We start from the raw sequence: 17577 nt of genomic DNA on the forward strand, positions 1-17577 counted from the left end.
TGAGGGTCAGAAGAGAGGGAGTGTAGTAGGACCTGAACTAATATTTGCTGATATTGTTCTTGTATCTAACTGACCAGTTTCTTCACCAGTTGAGCAGTCACACCATTGACATGCTGTAATACATCTGCAGTGATCTCTTACACTGGAGCTCTCCAGCCCTTGCTGTCTCAGTCCTAGACTGTACTCCTTGGTCACCTATGACTGTACAGCCATACAGTTGCAAGAAAACGTTTGTGAACCCTTTGGAATTTCCTGGATTTCTGCATTAGTTGCTCATAAAAATGTGGTCTGATCTTCAACTAAATCACAATAATAGACAAACACAAATCTGCTTCAACTAATAACACACAAACAATTGTATTTCTTCTTGTCAGTACTGAACACATCGTTTAAACATTCACAGTCCAGGCTGGAAAAAGTATGTGAACCTCTAGGCTAATGACCTCTCCAAAAGCTAATTGGAGTCAGGTGTTCCAATCAATGAGATGAGACTGGAGGAGTGGGTTGAAGCCGCCCTGCCCTATAAAAAAGGCACACAAAGGTTGGTTACTGACAGAGTCTGCTCTTCTTGAGGAAGAGCTGTTCATGTGAACCATGCCCTGATCAAAAGATATATCAGAGGACCTTAGAAGAATTGTAGAGATGCATAAAGCTGGAAAAGGCAACAAAAGCATTTCTAAAGGCAGGGGTGTTCATCAATCCACAGTAAGACAAATTGTCTACACATGGAGGAAATTCAATACTGCTGCTACTCTCCCTAGGAGTGGGTGTCCTGCAAAGAACACAGCAAGAGTGCAGCTTGCCCTGCTGAAGGAGGTGGAAAAGAACCCTGGGGTAACATCAAAGGACCTGCAGAAATCTCCTGAACTTGCCAAAGTCTCTGTTCATGTGTCCACTATAAGAAGATCACTGAACAAGAATGTTGTTAATGGAAGGACACCAGGGAGGAAACCACTGCTCTCCAAAAAAAAAAAACATTGCTGCACGTCTCAAGTTTGCAAAAGACCACCTGGATGTTTGACAATGTTTTGTGGACAAATGAGACAATTTGAATTGTCAGAAATGCGCAATGCTATGTTTGGAGGAAAAAGCACTGCACACCAACACCAAAACCTCATCCCACCCGTGAAGCAAAGTGGAGGGAGCATCATGGTCTGGGGCTGCTTTGCTGCCTCAGGGCCTGGACAGCTTGCTATCATAGAGGGAACAATGAATTCAAAACTGCATCATGAAATTTTACAGGAGAATGTCACGGTAGCGGTCCGTCACCTGAAGCTTAATAGAAGTTGGGTGATGCAACAAGACAATGACCCGAAACCCAGGAGTAAATCGACAACAGAATGGCTGAAACAGAAAAGAATGAGTGTTCTGGAATGGCCAAGTCAGAGTCTGGACCTCAACCCAATTGAGCTGCTGTGGCATGACCTGAAGAGAGCTGTTCACGCAAGGAATCCCAGAAATATCAATGAACTGAAACAGTTTTGTAAGGAGGAATGGTCTAAAATTCCTCCTAACCGTTGTGCAAGTCTCATCAGCAGTTACAGGAAACGTTGGGAGGAGGTTATTGCTGCTTAAGGAGGTTCTACCAGTTACTAAATGCACGTGTTCACATACTTTTTCTAGCCTGGAGTCTGAATGTTTAAATGATGTGTTCAATAGTGACAAGAAGTACAGTTGTATCTTATGAGTTTAAGCAGATTGTGTTTGTCTGGTATCGTGACTTAGTGGAAGATCAGACCACATTTTTATGAGTAATTAGAGGGAGTCACGCCCCAATCAGCATCAGGGCACAGCAGTGGAAACTGTCAGCAGCTTCAGGTTCCTCGCCCTGCAGATCTCCACCTGCTTGGCCTGAGCTCAAGACACTGCAGCCGGTCTGAACTGAAAAAGCACGGCAGTGTCTCCACTTTCCGAGGTGCCTTAAGAAACGTAGTTCCTCATGACCCTTTACCACGGCACCATAGAGAGAGTGTCCTCGCTGTGTGGTACAGAAATACTGCCAAACAAGATAAAGACCCTCTACCAAGGGCTGTGGCAGTGGTACAGACGATTACAGGAAGCGACACGCCATCAGTCGGTGAGATCCACACCATCCGCTGTCGCAATAAAGCCCAGTCCATCAGCCAGGATCCCAGCCATCCCGGACACAAACTGTTCTCCCCCTGCACTCTGGCAAGCGGTACTGCATCACTGAAGCACAGACCCCTAGACTCAGCTTCTACCCCACAGCAGCGCACATTAACAGCAAACTTTGCAATGCCTCAGAACTCAATGTGCCTCTGCACTATACACTTCGGACTTGAACTACCATGTATTTATTGTTCTACTGTACATACTATCACTATTTATTATGTACCATTTTGAAATCCACTGTTGTACTGTGCACATGTTCAGAGAATGGCGCGAATAAGAAATCCCAATGTCAGTGTACGTCAATAAACTCCTTTACTCTATACTATCTTGCCATCTAGTGGCTGGTTAAGGAACTGCAAAGCTGCAATCTGTGCTACGCCACTCATAGTGAGCTTCCACTAATCACCAGAAATACTGGACTTTGTCATTCGCGCAGTGTACTACAAAAAACACACCTGTACACGGGGGAAACCGGTGTATTTTCTCATGATTGAGCTAAGACCAGTTAAGCTGAGGTAATGGGGCTTTTCAGTGTCTGTAGTTTTATGTTTAGGGATGTCGCTGTTTCGTCATATAAGGTTTAAGTGGTTCAAGTAGGTAGCTGCGTCAGAATTCGTAGGCTGCAAAGGAACAAGTAAAGGTTTATTCTATGCTGAAAAGAGCAGAAAGGAAACGCAACCGTGCGGCTGTGGAGACTTTTTTCGGGTGTTCTTAGACCATCGGGTTTAAGTGTTCGTATTTGTTTTAAAGATATAAAAAGTATAAACGAGAGGTTGTGGGGCTCAGATACGAGCGCGGAGCTCCGTTAGTTATGTTAAGACGTCGGGTTAATAGTGTCTGTTTGCTGTCGGTTAAACATGATTTAATTGTAATTGTAGAAATGATTAGGTTCTGTCGTGTTTAAGACTGTTATAGATTACGTAAGTATTTTTAAACTGGAGAAAGTAAAATGAACGAGGCATATAATTCCTCAATACCGTCTGCAGTAATCCTACCCTCTGCCTGTAAATTAGCCGAAAAAGGTTCCAGATGTAACCACAAGGGGGGGACAGCGCTAACGCTCAGGCAGCACTGTGGTGTCTTTAATGTAAGACTGTGATCAAGAGAAGGGACCCCATGCAGAATTCGCCACAGGTGTGTATCAGAGTCTGCTCCAAGCCTCCGCATGGAGGGAGCTCAGAGTTGCCGGGACAGATGAATTTTTCAAAGTGGGATTTTTCTACCATACATGATGGCCCTGGACCACCTGAAGGAGGGGGGACTGAGAGATTCCCCGAGTGTGGAGGAGAGGAAAGCAGAAAGAGAGAGCGGGGTCGCTCCTGGACAGACCAGCTGTCCTGCCCTAAGGTCCAGACAGGGCCTCCTCCGCCCCAGCTGTGTGTCTCTCAGCTCCGGGTCTCTGGGCCGCCCCCTGCCTGCCGCCACTCTGCTTCCATTTCTGCTCCATTCCTTCTGCTGGGTGTGCAACTGACACCTCCAACCCCATCACAGCGTGAGGACAAACCAGTTCTGTCACTGAACACCAACGGTGGAAGACAGGGGGGGTGTTCTTTTCCATGATTGGCATCTTGTTATTGTTGTAAGGGCTGAAAAAACAAAGGCAAGATTCCTTCTGGGCACCGACTGTGTTTGTTGTTTTGCTGATGTGACAGTTAAAACCTTTGAGTGCATCAGGAATTTTCTTCTTTCAGTCTCCATCATACAAAAACATCCTTGAATAGGGCTACAGAACAGCACACATGCACATACGGTATGCATTAGTAATCTGAGCTATTGTGCTCAAAACAATGTCCCACACTGACAGGCTGAAGGAATTGTCTCTTTAGTCTGAAGGCAGTGTCCCACACTGACAGGCTGAAGAAACTGAAACTCTTTAGTCTGAAGGGAGTGTCCCACACTGACAGGCTGAAGGAACTGAATCTCTAGTCTGAAGGCAGTGTCCCACACTGACAGACTGAAGGAACTGAGTCTCTTTAGTCTGAAGAGAGTGTCCTACACTGACAGGCTGAAGAAATTGTCTCTTTAGTCTGAAGGCAGTGTCCCACACTGACAAGCTGAAGGAACTGAGTCTCTAGTCTGAAGGCAGTGTCCCACACTGACATGCTGAAGGAACTGAGTTTCTAGTCTGAAGGCAGTGTCCCACACTGACAGACTGAAGGAACTGAGTCTCTTTAGTCTGAAGAGAGTGTCCCACACTGAGAGGCTGAAGGAATTGTCCCACACTGACAAGCTGAAGGAACTGAGTCTCTAGTCTGAAGGCAGTGTCCCACACTGACAGGCTGAAGGAACTGAGTCTCTAGTCTGAAGGCAGTGTCCCACACTGACAGACTGAAGGAACTGAGTCTCTTTAGTCTGAAGAGAGTGTCCCAAACTGACAGACTGAAGGAACTGTCTCTTTAGTCTGAAGGGAGTGTCCCACACTGACAAGACTAAACAAATTGAGTCTTTTAAGTCTTCCCCAAAGAAGACTAAGTGCTGCCCTGATACAAGTAATATAAGTATTAAAAATCCTCAAAAGCACTGACAAACTCAACCCAGCAGGCTTCTTCTGCTTTTTGCTTACCTTATAGAGTGTGTAATAGATGTCAGATGTCCTAGTCTATATGTACCTGGGTCACTTTTGTCACTTTTTCTTAGCAGTTCTCCAGGTCCTGGGTACGAGTCCTGACCTGAGAGATTGCCGAAAGACTTATGTCATTGAATTCCAATTATGGCTCTTGTTTCATTCAGTACCATTGGCCCCGGGCATTTATTAACCTTGCGAGATTCTAGTACCCAAAACTCTTCTTCCTCTTCTATGGTGATGCTCTCTGCTACAGACTCTTGTCCTTCCTCTGCCTGGGGCCTGCCTGTTGTTGACTTCTTCCTCACTGAAGACCTGAGTGAAGTAATTGTCTTCAGTCATTTCTCTTTAACAACCTACAGGTTTATACACATTATTGTCTCAGACACATTTTACTGCTTCCTTTTGCCATTGTCATATTGATAAAACGTATTTATTTTTGCCTCCAATGCAACATTTCTCTCTCTCTCTCCCGACCTCTCTAATTTCCTTTATACCCTGTGCTTGCAAGTCATTGTACCCTTACTTGTATCTTATCTTCAGTCTCGGGCTCCTGAACCTGCACACTTTTTTTGATATACAGATCTAAACTTGTTCCTCTTCTGGCTTTCCTGTCTCTCTGTATCTGCCATCTGTATCCGAGTGTATCTGCCAGTGTCACACTCTTCTCTGTCACTGTCAGACTCTGCGATTGCTATGATATTGCAATATCTTCAGTGCCTGCTAATGAGGTAGCCTCTTATTGTCTTCTCCTTTGTCCTATTGGTTTGTCGTTCACTGTCTTGTGTAGGTTACTGACTCTCCCTGGGCTGGAATGGAGTATTTTCCTGGAAACTAGGGAGAGCCGGAGGCAGGGATTAGAGTTTACAGTATGTACTCATGGAAATCAATCAGTTTTTAACTTGGGACTGAGCTGCTGTCAAACCCAGACTTGTCTCTAAGCTGCGTTTCTCTGCATAGTGGAGCTTTCGGTTGCTGGGCAAAGTTCAGTCTTGAGAAATCCTTTAATAAGAGATCTTGATATCTTTTCGAACATCTGTCTAAATCATGATGCCCTTAGGGCTCTTCCTTGCAGCTGCCATCACATACAGCACACCAGGATGTGCATCCGGCTCCGTCTGTGTAACCAGTTCAGAAGTTTAGCTTTTGTCTCATGCAGATTCAGGTTCGTCTTTCCCTGAATAGGTGTTGTTGTTCTTTGTCTCCCGACCTGTGCCGACAGGAACGAGCCTGCGCACAATCCCAGCAGCGCCGCCCACAGTCAGAAAAAGGGCGTGGGTGGGTTGAAGACCTGGTCAGGCTAGGCAGCACGTCTCTGTCTTGGCTGCGAGCTTCGAGACAGGCAGAGATCTGGACGAGACCTGCTCCCATCACGACAAGCTGCATTCACGCTGTGGTGAGTCTGTCGCTCCTTCGCTGCCTCGCTCTTGGGAAGACGTTCGGTCAATATATTGAAAGTCTTCCAAATTTCTAGAAGAGTCTCTTTCGATTTGCAGGCAGCAGCTGCAACTGAGTTTGCGTCGCTTTTCGGTCTGCAAGCTCTTGCCATGGCAGGTTTGGAACTGAGGGTGAGCAGCTGCCCTTGTGGGTTCAAATCCCGCAGCCGGCAGAGGAATCCTACTCCATTGGGCCCCTGAGCAAGGCCCTTCACCCCAACTGCTCCAGGGGCACTGTATAAATGGCTGACCCTGTGCTCTGACCCCAGGGTTCTCTCCCTGTCTGTGTGTCTCATGGAGATCAAGCAGGGGTATGCGAAAGGTGAATTCCTAATGCAAGAAATTGTACAGGGCTAATAAAGTGATGTTATGTTATGTTACTGCATTCGCTTTCTTTTGCATTGTAACGACACAAGACAGGTTATAAACAAAAGGGCCCCGTTTGGCCATTAATCGCGAATTGGTCAAAAATCTCACGTGGCTGTGTTAAAAGCCATTCCTGTAGTATACACTAGCTTCCCCGTTTGTTCTGAAGAGCTCATCTGGGCTGACTTTATCGGTGCCTTTCAGGATTTTGTAAATACTTCAGTATCTGATTTTTTTCCTTTTTATTTGCTTCCCTTCGTTGTCCAGAGCAGTGGTTCTTGACCTTTATTCCTCCAAGGTCCCCCAAGTGTCCAAGAGAATATTCGAGCGGCCCCCTACACAGGCCGTGACATTTTCCCTCTTGTACTTTTGCTGCAGTGATGACAAAAGCACTTGTTTTCAGCATCATGTTAATTAACCAAAACGTATCTGCCACTAGTGCTATCACACTGCCTATTCGTTGTTTCCAACATGACACAAAATTAATAGGCATTTCGAAAAGAGCCGGTATGTTTATTAAATACGAGTTTTTTTGCAGGTGCCTAAAGTAATTAATCATAACATAAGATGCGTAGGCACTTCTGATGAGGCATAAATAATAATAATAAGTAATTTCCAAAATACAGAATTTGTCACTGCAGACATTTTTCATAACTTCACAACAAAAGCTACTGACTACTCACTCGACTTCACTATTACTTTTTCAAGGAAACATTGAATGAGTATTTCATTCTTTCATTCTTAAAAAACGGTGTATGATATTTTCCGGCATTTCCTATCCACCCCAGTAGTTACCTTCATTTCAGCTTGTGCGTTATATCCGGGGGGGTTTTTTGCCTTTCAGGCATAAAATGACCTGGGCTTGTCTTTGTCCTCGTCGTGTTTTGTCTGTAATGTCTGATCAACTCGGAAGGTCTCGTTCACTCGTTGGATAGTACTCGGGAACAGACTACACATTGTGGCAGAGGCAAATGGAAAACAAAGCAAAGCCACAGTTAAGGTAACTAGTGTCAGGTTTTCTACGTGTTGTCGGCCCTGCGTTAGCTAAGCGCCTCTGCCACTTGTAGCGAGCTGCGGGTGCTTCGTCAAACTCTGGATCCGGCCCTGGAGTCTTTCCATCAGCGATGGGAGCGCCAGGGTTAAGTTTTGGGTTGCTCGGCTGAAAGTTGTTTTGGCGGACGAATTAAAAATGTGTCCATTCCACTCTGACCGAAACGTTGCCAAGGTTACGCGCCGCAGTGAACAATTTGGTCCGAGTGAGAGCCCTGCGAGGCATGTCACGTTCCTAATTTCTCATCAGAGTAAGAAATATGATGTGAGGCTACATGTTGTCTAAAAAGTTTATACTTGCAGATATGAACTTATACGGGATTTTTTTTTTTTGCTTCGTCCATTAGTTGCAGTGTTTTTAGGGATTGAAGCATCTTGTTGATATTTTTCAGCTATTTTGAGTCATCTTGCGGCCTCCTTGGAAGTTAACTGAGGCCCCCCGGTTGAGAACCACTGGTCTAGAAGATGTAAACAATTTTCAACAAAAACTGTTCAACAAAGCTGTTCTAGATGAAAGTTTCCCAGTTTATATTAAGTTTGCGTGCTTGCTACCTGCTTGTAAACTTCTGCCCTTCTCTACATTAAGCGCCATCTGCCAGGTATTTGCCCAATTTTAAATTTGATCTCAACCCTTTTTTAATTCTCTTTGAGGATTCTGCTGATTTATTATCAGCAGAAATAATGTGACCTGTCTTGTGTTCGTAGTTAGTTGTTTTGGGTCAGACTGCACCTCTGTGTCTGGGTCACAAAGATTTCGATCCAGTGTTATGGTGTCCATGGTGAAGGATGTGCTTGTGTGTGCCGTGTGTCTCTAGTGTCCAGTGTCACAAACGTGTCCCTCTGTCTCTAGTGTCCAGTGTCACAGAGTCATCCCTCTGTCTCCAGTGTCCAGTATCACAGAGTCATCCCTCTGTCTCTAGTGTCCAGTGTCACAGAGCCGTCCCTCTGTCTCCAGTGTCCAGTGTCAGAGTCATCCCTCTGTCTCCAGTGTCCAGTGTCACAGAGCCGTCCCTCTGTCTCTAGTGTCCAGTGTCACAGAGTCATTCCTCTGTCTCCAGTGTCCAGTGTCACAGAGCCGTCCCTCTGTCTCTAGTGTCCAGTGTCAGAGTCATCCCTCTGTCTCCTGTGTCCAGTTTCACAGAGTCACCCTCTGTCTCTAGTGTCCAGTGTCACAGAGTCGTCCCTCTGTCTCCAGTGTCCAGTGTCACAGAGCCGTCCCTCTGTCTCTAGTGTCCAGTGTCAGAGTCATCCCTCTGTCTCTAGTGTCCAGTGTCACAGAGTCATCCCTCTGTCTCCAGTGTCCAGTGTCAGAGTCATCCCTCTGTCTCCAGTGTCCAGTGTCAGAGTCATCCCTCTGTCTCCTGTGTCCAGTGTCACAGAGTCATCCCTCTGTCTCCAGTGTCCAGTGTCAGAGTCATCCCTCTGTCTCTAGTGTCCAGTGTCACAGAGTCATCCCTCTGTCTCCAGTGTCCAGTGTCAGAGTCATCCCTCTGTCTCCTGTGTCCAGTGTCACAGAGTCATCCCTCTGTCTCCAGTGTCCAGTGTCAGAGTCATGCCTCTGTCTCCTGTGTCCAGTGTCTCAGTTATCCAGTTCCATGGCGTCGGCGCTGGAGGACGCGCTCGTGTGTGCCGTGTGCCTGGACCTCTTCCAGGAGCCCGTCTCCCTGCCCTGCGGGCACAGCTTCTGCCAGGCCTGCATCCGGCGCCACTGGAATTCCTCGGGAGACTGCCGCTGCCCACAGTGCCGCCGGGCCATCCCGGACCCCCTGGCGCTGCGCCGCAACCTGAGCCTGGCCGAGGTGGCGGAGCAGCTGCGGGCCAGGGCCAGGGCGAGTGTCCCGCTCTGTGACGCCTGCCCCGCCACGCCTGCCAGGCCCCCAGCTGCCCTCTCCTGCACCCTCTGCCTGCTGGCACTCTGCGAGGACCACGCCCGCCGCCACCACGACAACCCCGCCTTCCGAGGCCACCGCCTGTTGCCGACCCCCAACCCCAGCCAGGGGTCACCCCAGACAAGAAGGGCCAAGCCGGACCAGAACCGAAGCCCCAATCAGGTACTGAACACATCAGTTACCACTGAGACAGTAGCGTCACTGAGATCTCCTCCCAGCTCCTTCACCAGTCAGGCTGTGTCCTCCTGCACACAGACGCCAACATCACTGAGATCTCCTCCCAGCTCCTTCACCAGTCAGGCTGTGTGCTCCGTTACTTGTGTTTGTGTGGGATAACCGCACTGGGAGAGAGGATCCAGCTGGGATTGTGCTGGAATAACTGTTTCCCAGCCCAGTCTCACATGTTGCAATAACACCAGGACATTCCACATGACTCAACATGCAGAATTGCCAGACTAACAGAGAAATTCAAGAAAGGAGGGAGGGACTCTGTTTAGCTTACAACAAGCCTTACAAATCAGTTATTATATTTACATTACACAGTATATTAATCATCTTATTTCCTGGTCTCATTTCTTTTCAGAGAAGGTGACTCCAGTGCTACAACTTTCTCTTGGCTTCAGACAAATTGTGGGTTTAGTCATTAGAATGTAATGTATTAAATGCACATCATTTGTCCTTTGGCTATGTGCAAAGCATAACCGGTATAGCGACATATTGAACATTTTTTGAAATGCAGTGCGATGAGTTTGGAGCCTCTGGATAAAATAAGATAGATGGACTAGATAAGCTAGAAGGACTGAGTGTCCTTGCCTCGTTTGTGACCTCATGCTCTTATATTCTATTTGAGCCAGGAATCTTATTCACATGTTTGTAGAAGGAAGCCAGGGTATCGGCTTCTACAGCTTGGCAGGCTAGCTTGTCCCATGCTCCCACTGCCCTCGAAGTGAAGCCTTATTTCCTGTTTTTGGGTTTACATGAGCATTCTCATCCAACTGTTCCTTGACAGAATCCAGAGTATTGGCTTCAACAACGTGACAGGATTGATTGTTCCACACTCCCACCTCCCTTTGCGTAAAGAAGTTGAAAGTGTTAAATGCCCTTCCCTGTAGTTTCCACCTCTGTCCACTGGATGGTGTTTCCCTGTTGAGTCTGCAGGTCTCTGAGTTGGAACTGTCAATGTCTTTGGTAGAACAGTCCTCCCACAGACCACCTGTGTCCAAAGGGGGTTTTCCTCTTCGGAGGTGGGGAGATATGTTTGCCCAGCTGTCACCCTGATCATCACATGCACTCTCTGTCCCTGGAGCAGCTGCAGGAGGCACTGAAGGCCACAAAGGAGAGAATTCTGGAGAGGCAGAGGGGGATCGAACGCCTGGACGCTTCCACTGAGAGCCTGAGGGTGAGTAGAGCGAAAGACTGGGAATCTTTAAACACGGACTGTCGGATTGTCGGACAAGTAGCAGCAGAAATAGATAAGGAACGTGGTGTTTTCAAGGAGAATTACTATGAATAGTAAACATCTCTCACTGTTTCATAATGCTGCAAGCGTCTAAATGACCTTATTTCTGTTTCACATATACAGAGTCAACGTTAGCAGGCAGAGACAGCTGTTTCCCGCTGTTAGGGTTGATCAGCAGGGCATCGCTGGTTGTGACCAGTGAAACAGACACATATTACAAGGAACAACTTTAAGAGTAAAAGTATAGTCACAGCTAATTCATATTTACTCCTGCAATGGATATTTAAAACTCTCGCATTTTAACGAAAAATAAACCCACAAGCTGTCCGAGAGGGACATTGCTCTCTGCTGATCTCCGCCTGTGATGTGTCAAAGGACGAGTGGCTGGGAGGTGGGTGGGGCAGACGAGCCTGTGTGCACTGTCCTCGTTCTTCCCCGTGTGCGGTAACGGGGTTTGAGGCGTGAAAATCACACTCCGCCCCTCACCGTTTCGCTCCCCGACAGGCATCTCTGGCCCAGGAGCGGATGGAGTGCGAGCAGACCCTGGCGCAGCTGGCCGAGAGCCTGGCGCAGCTGAGCGGGCAGGCAGCCGAGCTCTTCCGCCGGGCGGAAGAGGAGAGCGTGAGCCGCTCGGCGGAGATCCGCCAGCACCTGGAGAGAGAGCTATCCGAGCTGAGGGAGAGGGAGAACAGCTGGAGCCAGCTGGCACTGAGAGAGAGCACTGGGGAAGAGGCGCTGGTGAGTGGGACTGGGCTCTTGAATCAGGTGCCCTCATAATCTCCTCTGTATCAGACTAAAAAGATTAACATCTTGAATCAGTTCAGTATAGAAGCTGCAATACTTGTTTTATAATGTGCTGTCCAAAATAGTCTACAGTAAATGCCATCTGCCAGGTGTTTGCCTAGCTTTGAATTTTATCTTGGTCTTCTTACGTTTCATGTGCAGCTCCTACAGTGTTTGCTAATCCTCCTATTTTGCTATCGCCTGCAAGCCTGACTGGTTCACTAACTACCCCAGAATCTGGTTCCCTGATTTGAATGCAGGAGGGAAGTGCCTGTAATTTGAGTTAATCTGTCACGGTGTAGCAGAGCCTCGTGGCACAAGGGGCTCTTATCTCCAGCACAGGAAAACAGCACCACACAGTGAACCACAGCTCAGCTCTGCCAGCTCTTTCAACTTAACTCCTTCAGTCCTCTGGCTGCTTCAAACACAGGCAAAATTCCAAATTGCCATCCCAGTCTTTTTCTCTGGATCTCTCCCTCTCTCCCTTCCCGGTTCCCAGGCAAGACGTTTTTGTCCTTGACAATGTCTCCCAAGCCTGTCTCGGCTTCTGATATCTAGCCCATGGAATCTGGCAATGAGACGCCATATCCCTTTATTCACATGTGATCACCTGCTAGAGCTGCAGCATTTGTTTCTCACGTTTTGCTCTTAACTTTGTTCTGTTTTGTCTCTCAAACTCCTGGTACTTAATGTAACTACCTGGTCTTTTTCCTTTGAATCAGGATCCCTTGCAGGCATCTCTTTTCAGAGCTGAACAGGTTCATTAGCCTGTCAGTCTTGGGACACTCCTCTGAGCCCAGGAGTGCTTCTGGCTGCCCTTTCCTGAACAGAAACTGCACATGTTGTGCTTTGTTTCCCAGATTTGCATGTGAATGTGTTTCACCATTCCAGCAAAACGAACGGGGGAGGAGCGTCTCTCGCCTCACCTGTGCGGCGGTCCTCACCTCTCGGGCCTCTTCCTTTCCCCCCAGGAGGCCCAGACCCCCGCCGCGCCCCTGCCCAGCGAGCCCAGCCACTACGATCTCACCACGCTGTCGTTCGGAGACCTGAGGGCCACGCTGACCGCGCTGCACAGACGCCTGGAGGAGGTGTGCACACAGGAGCTGCAGAGGGCCTGGAGACCAGGTGGGTCTGAGTGGAGAGCAGGTGGCCCATCACTCTCCTGGGTTCCCTCTCTCCTGGAGACTGAGCAGCACTGAGCCCATAGCAGCGGGAACTGGAGCTCTTTGCTGGAGCACTGGAGCTCTTTGCACAGGGTAGCTTTACCATTAACTTTCGGGAGGGATGACAGCAGCCAAGTTCAATCAGCCTCAGCTGCCTGCAATCTGCAATCAGTCATGATGTCATTTCCACCCTTATACATCATTTATACTGAACGTGATCCCCTTGTCTCCCTCACATTCCTCTCAGACCTGGAATTGACCTATGGGAATTACTGGCTCTGCTCCCCCAACATGTGACATTCTGCTCAGCTGAGCCCTTGATTAATACACGTGGCATTTCTTTCTCTCTGTTTCTTTCAGTGACTGTATTTGCCTTCAATCCGATGAAGACCAAACTCCAAGGTGGGTGTGTCATCTCTACTTCATATTCCCACAGCATGTTTCCCCTGTGCATCCTCTCAATGGCAATGAGTTCTTCACTCCCTCTGTCATCCATGGCCACAGGCCACAGGACCTGATCACACCCACACCTCAACTGCAGGACAGGACAGGATGTTCAGTGTCTTGTAGGACCTGATCACACCCACACCTCAACTGCAGGACAGGACAGGATGTTCAGTGTCTTGTAGGACCTGATCACACCCACACCTCAACTGCAGGACAGGACAGGATGTTCAGTGTCTTGTAGGACCTGATCACACCCACACCTCAACTGCAGGACAGGACAGGATGTTCAATGTCTTATAGGACCTGAGGATGAGTAACTGTCGATATATCTGCTTTATCTCAGACTCTCACATTAGCAGATGCTTTGTGGGTTATCAGACAGAGATCAGCACTCTTTCAGACAAACAGGGACCGTGCTGTGCTTGTTCTGCTAAACCTTTCAAAGCCCTGAGTATGTGGTTAGAGAATATACGTCAGTTGCAGTTTCATGTTCTTATTTAAAAGTACTATGTACTTTCACGTGTAGCAGGGCAGGTTCTTCAGGTTTTTTCACCGAATGCCAGCACAGCTCCCACGCTAGTAGGACTTGACAAAGTATCGTATCTCTGTATCTCAGGATGGCTGCCAGGTCGGAGAACACTGGGTAATGATGTCTTGGGAACAGGAGACTGTGGCAGACCAACTAAAGAGAGGGCTGCAGTTACAGCCAACCTGCCAGTATAGACCACTATACAAGCTAGAATCACTTGCCAATAGCCACACTAGCTGTGTCTCATGTCATGGTTGGTTAATTGATGAAAGGTTTAGAATGTCACATTCTCACATGGGTGCGGTTAAGCTGGTATATACAGGATTTACACGATGCTGGTGTAGCAGAGCTAGTTTGGACCCGGTGACGTCATCACCCTCCCTGCGCGTAGCAGGGACCTCAGCTGCCTGGGCTGAGGGAGGTCTCCTTTAGCTCATGCAGCTGGTTCCCTGTTACGTTACGCTGGAGACCCAGGTTCGCGCCCCTGGTGCTGTGGGATGAAACAGGGTGCTGGAGGGCACGAGACCGCGTGGAACCAAGATGGTCACACTTGTGGTGGTGGCCGATTTGTTTTTAGGGTCTCTCTTGCTTGGCCGGAAAAGGCCAACTCGAACCCTCCTGGGCCTCTCAGCTCGCGTGTGTGTGTAGAGAGCATTGTACCAGACCCTTGACCCAGGAAGTGAACTGAGGCAGTGCACTATAGCAGAAGTATTCTGATCCCTGTCTTCTGTTTTTCCTGCAGGCCTAGACTCTGTGAGCAAATACGCAAGTAAGTGGAGTCCCTTCTTTTCCTGTGATCCTTGTGTTTTCCTCACACTCTCGGAATCTTTCCCTAGGGTATTTCTTCCCTCTGTGAGGCTTGAGGCTGAGCCTATGGTGAAGGCAGGGGTGGGTAAAGGCTCTAGTCCTTTCCTGATCCCCAGGTCACTTGGTGCATTCCTGTTTTACTGAACGTCACTGAATATCGCAGCCTGTAGCAGGGCCAAATTCCACCAACAGGTCCTGGAAACTAATGCAACCATGTACAAAACACCAATACACATATATGCACCCATAGGCTAACACATTCATGTATCAAGACATTAGTAACATAGGAAAACACCAAACCCTAGTGCATTAACACAGTAATGCATCAACAGCCAAATGCATTAATATGCCAACACTACTATACTTACACAGTAATACAGTAATGCAGTAATGCCCCGTTGATTCAAGCACTAATGTACTACAGGACACGCTGTCATTGGGAATGTGCTGTTTTAATGCAGCAGTGATCTGCTGATATGCTCCCGCACTAAGGCTTCATGAGTCTGGGGGGGCCTCTCTGTGTCTGGGGTTCCTCTCCTGTACTCTCCCCGCTCTCAGGACTAAGTAGTTGAATTGAATTCCCTACAGCCAGTATCCAGCTGGACCCCGAAACCGCCCACCCCTGCCTGATCGTGTCCGAAGACCGGAGAGGGGTACAAGCCTGCACCCGACGCCAGCCCCTGCCCCAGGGCCCCCAGCGCTTCAACCGGGTGTACTTCGTCCTGGGGTGCACAGCCTTCTCCTCGGGACGCCACTACTGGGAGGTGGAGGTGGGCTCCAAGAAGCTCTGGAGGGTGGGGCTCTTCCGCAGCTCCGCGCCCCGAAATGGGGTGATTCCAGACGAGGCGTTCTGGCTCTTGGAGGGAGACGGAGACATCCTTAGTGTGAAAGGCAAGAGAGGTGCCCGTGTCCTCTCCACCCACGTGCCCCGGACCGTGGGTGTGTTCTTGGACTGGGATGGGGGCATCCTCTCTTTCTATGATGCTGAACGAGGGGCGACACCCCTCTGCACGCTGACAGACAGCTTCTCCGAAGAGCTGTACCCCGTCTTCTCCCCAGGACTGAAGAATGATGGGCAGCTGCTCCTCTGCTGACCGGGGAGTGGAGATGAGACTCAGGGGAGGAGTCTGCTGCTGACCAGGGAGTGGAGATGAGACTCAGGGGAGGAGTCTACTGCTGACCAGGGAGTGGAGATGAGACTCAGGGGAGGAGTCTACTGCCGAGTGGCAGCTGGAGATGAGGCTCAAGGGCAGAGTCTGCTGCTTACCGTGGACTGGAGACAAGGCTCAGGGGCAGAGTCTGCTGCTTACCGTGGACTGGAGACAAGGCTCAGGGGCAGAGTCTGCTGCTTACCGGGGACTGGAGACAAGGCTCAGGGGCAGAGTCTGCTGCTTACCGGGGACTGGAGACAAGGCTCAGGGGCAGAGTCTGCTGCTTACCGGGGACTGGAGACAAGGCTCAGGGGCAGAGTCTGCTGCTTACCGGGGACTGGAGACAAGGCTCAGGGGCAGAGTCTGCTGCTTACTGGACTAGTCTTCTCCCCAGGACTAAAGAATGTTGGGCAGCTGCTGCTCCTCGATATAAGACAGTTCTCTCCTTTTTTAATCTTATGCTACTGAAAGAGTTCTGATTGAGTAATGTATTGTTGTTATATTGCATGAGTGCTGGATATATTATTTGTTTATGAACTCTTGTTGTACAATACAAATTCCGTTAAGGGCAATAAAAACTATTTCAAATTCAATTCCAATGAATTTATTCACTAGGGGGATTGTGGGTGATTGGGGGTACTGGACTTCACCGGGTGAAGTGACACACAGCAGCCCCACTGCACGCAGATCAGGGCGGCAGTGAGAAACTGCTGCACCAGGAGGTTTATCATTGGTCATAATTCATATTCCCACAGCAAGTTTCCCCTGTGCATCCTCTCAATGGCAATGAGTTCTTCATTCCCTCTGTCATTCATGGCCACAGGCCACAGGACCTGATCACACCCACACCTCAACTGCAGGACAGGACAGGATGTTCAGTGACTTGTAGGACCTGATCACACTCAGACCTCAGCTGTAGGGCTCTGCAGGACCGGAAGTTCAGTGTCTGGTAGGACCTGATCACACTCAGACCTCAGCTGTAGAGCTCTGCAGGACAGGACAGGATGTTCAGTATCTGGTAGGACCTGATCACACTCAGACCTCAGCTGCAGTGTCTTGATAATACTTGCAATACTTGTTTTATAATGTGCTGACCAAAATAGTCTACAGTAAATGCCATCTGCCAGGTGTTTGCCTAGCTTTGAATTTTATCTTGGTCTGCTTACGTTTCATGTGCAGCTCCTACAGTGTTTGCTAATCCTCCTATTTTGCTATCACCTGCAAGCCTGACTGGTTCACTAACTACCCCAGAATCTGGTTCCCTGATTTGAATGCAGGAGGGAAGTGCCTGTAATTTGAGTTAATCTGTCACGGTGTAGCAGAGCCTCGTGGCATAAGGGGCTCTTATCTCCAGCACAGGAAAACAGCACCACACAGTGAACCACAGCTCAGCTCTGCCAGCTCTTTCGACTTAACTCCTTCAGTTCTCTGGCTCCTTCAAACACAGGCAAAATTCCAAATTGCCATCCCAGTCTTTTTCTCTGGATCTCTCCCTCTCTCCCTTCCCGGTTCCCAGGCAAGAAGTTTTTGTCCTTGACAATGTCTCCCAAGCCTGTCTCGGCTTCTGATATCTAGCCCATGGAATCTGGCAATGAGACGCCATATCCCTTTATTCACATGTGATCACCTGCTAGAGCTGCAGCATTTGTTTCTCACGTTTTGCTCTTAACTTTGTTCTGTTTTGTCTCTCAAACTCCTGGTACTTAATGTAACTACCTGGTCTTTTTCCTTTGAATCAGGATCCCTTGCAGGCATCTCTTTTCAGAGCTGAACAGGTTCATTAGCCTGTCAGTCTTGGGAC

General features: G+C 48.6%; 1 protein-coding gene across 5 annotated transcripts; it reads left to right on the forward strand.

Annotated features, from left to right (window-relative positions):
- The first annotated feature begins 5922 nt into the window (after positions 1-5922).
- LOC148656767 (E3 ubiquitin-protein ligase TRIM11-like) lies at positions 5923-16369 on the forward strand. Of its 5 annotated transcripts, none has more exons than XM_088642608.1 (9): positions 5923-6092; positions 6193-6454; positions 9124-9599; positions 10630-10836; positions 11401-11634; positions 12651-12804; positions 13203-13244; positions 14561-14587; positions 15214-16369. In XM_088642608.1, the coding sequence occupies exons 2-9, from the start codon at positions 6427-6429 to the stop codon at positions 15717-15719; spliced, it is 1674 nt and encodes a 557-aa protein (XP_088498734.1). In that variant the 5' UTR covers positions 5923-6092; positions 6193-6426; the 3' UTR covers positions 15720-16369. The 5 variants fall into 5 exon arrangements, with proteins under 5 accessions (XP_088498734.1, XP_088498736.1, XP_088498735.1 ...); XM_088642610.1 differs by lacking the exon at positions 6193-6454 and adding an exon at positions 7343-7498; XM_088642611.1 differs by having other exon boundaries at positions 5932-6092; positions 10744-10836.
- Positions 16370-17577: the final 1208 nt, after the last annotated feature.

Source organism: Lepisosteus platostomus, chromosome 8, assembly GCF_059453375.1.
Source record: "Lepisosteus platostomus isolate fLepPlt1 chromosome 8, fLepPlt1.hap1, whole genome shotgun sequence".
NCBI classification, from domain to species: Eukaryota; Metazoa; Chordata; class Actinopteri; order Semionotiformes; family Lepisosteidae; genus Lepisosteus; species Lepisosteus platostomus.

What these genes read in the sequence shown, in the direction of transcription:
- LOC148656767 (XM_088642608.1), top strand. Translation starts at nt 6,427, where the DNA reads ATGGAGATCAAGCAGGGGTATGCGAAAG. An exon ending in CAAGCAGGGGTATGCGAAAG is followed by an intron (nt 6,455 to 9,123) that starts GTGAATTCCTAA and finishes TCCTGTGTCCAG; the next exon opens with TGTCTCAGTTATCCAGTTCC. An exon ending in AGAACCGAAGCCCCAATCAG is followed by an intron (nt 9,600 to 10,629) that starts GTACTGAACACA and finishes TGTCTTTGGTAG; the next exon opens with AACAGTCCTCCCACAGACCA.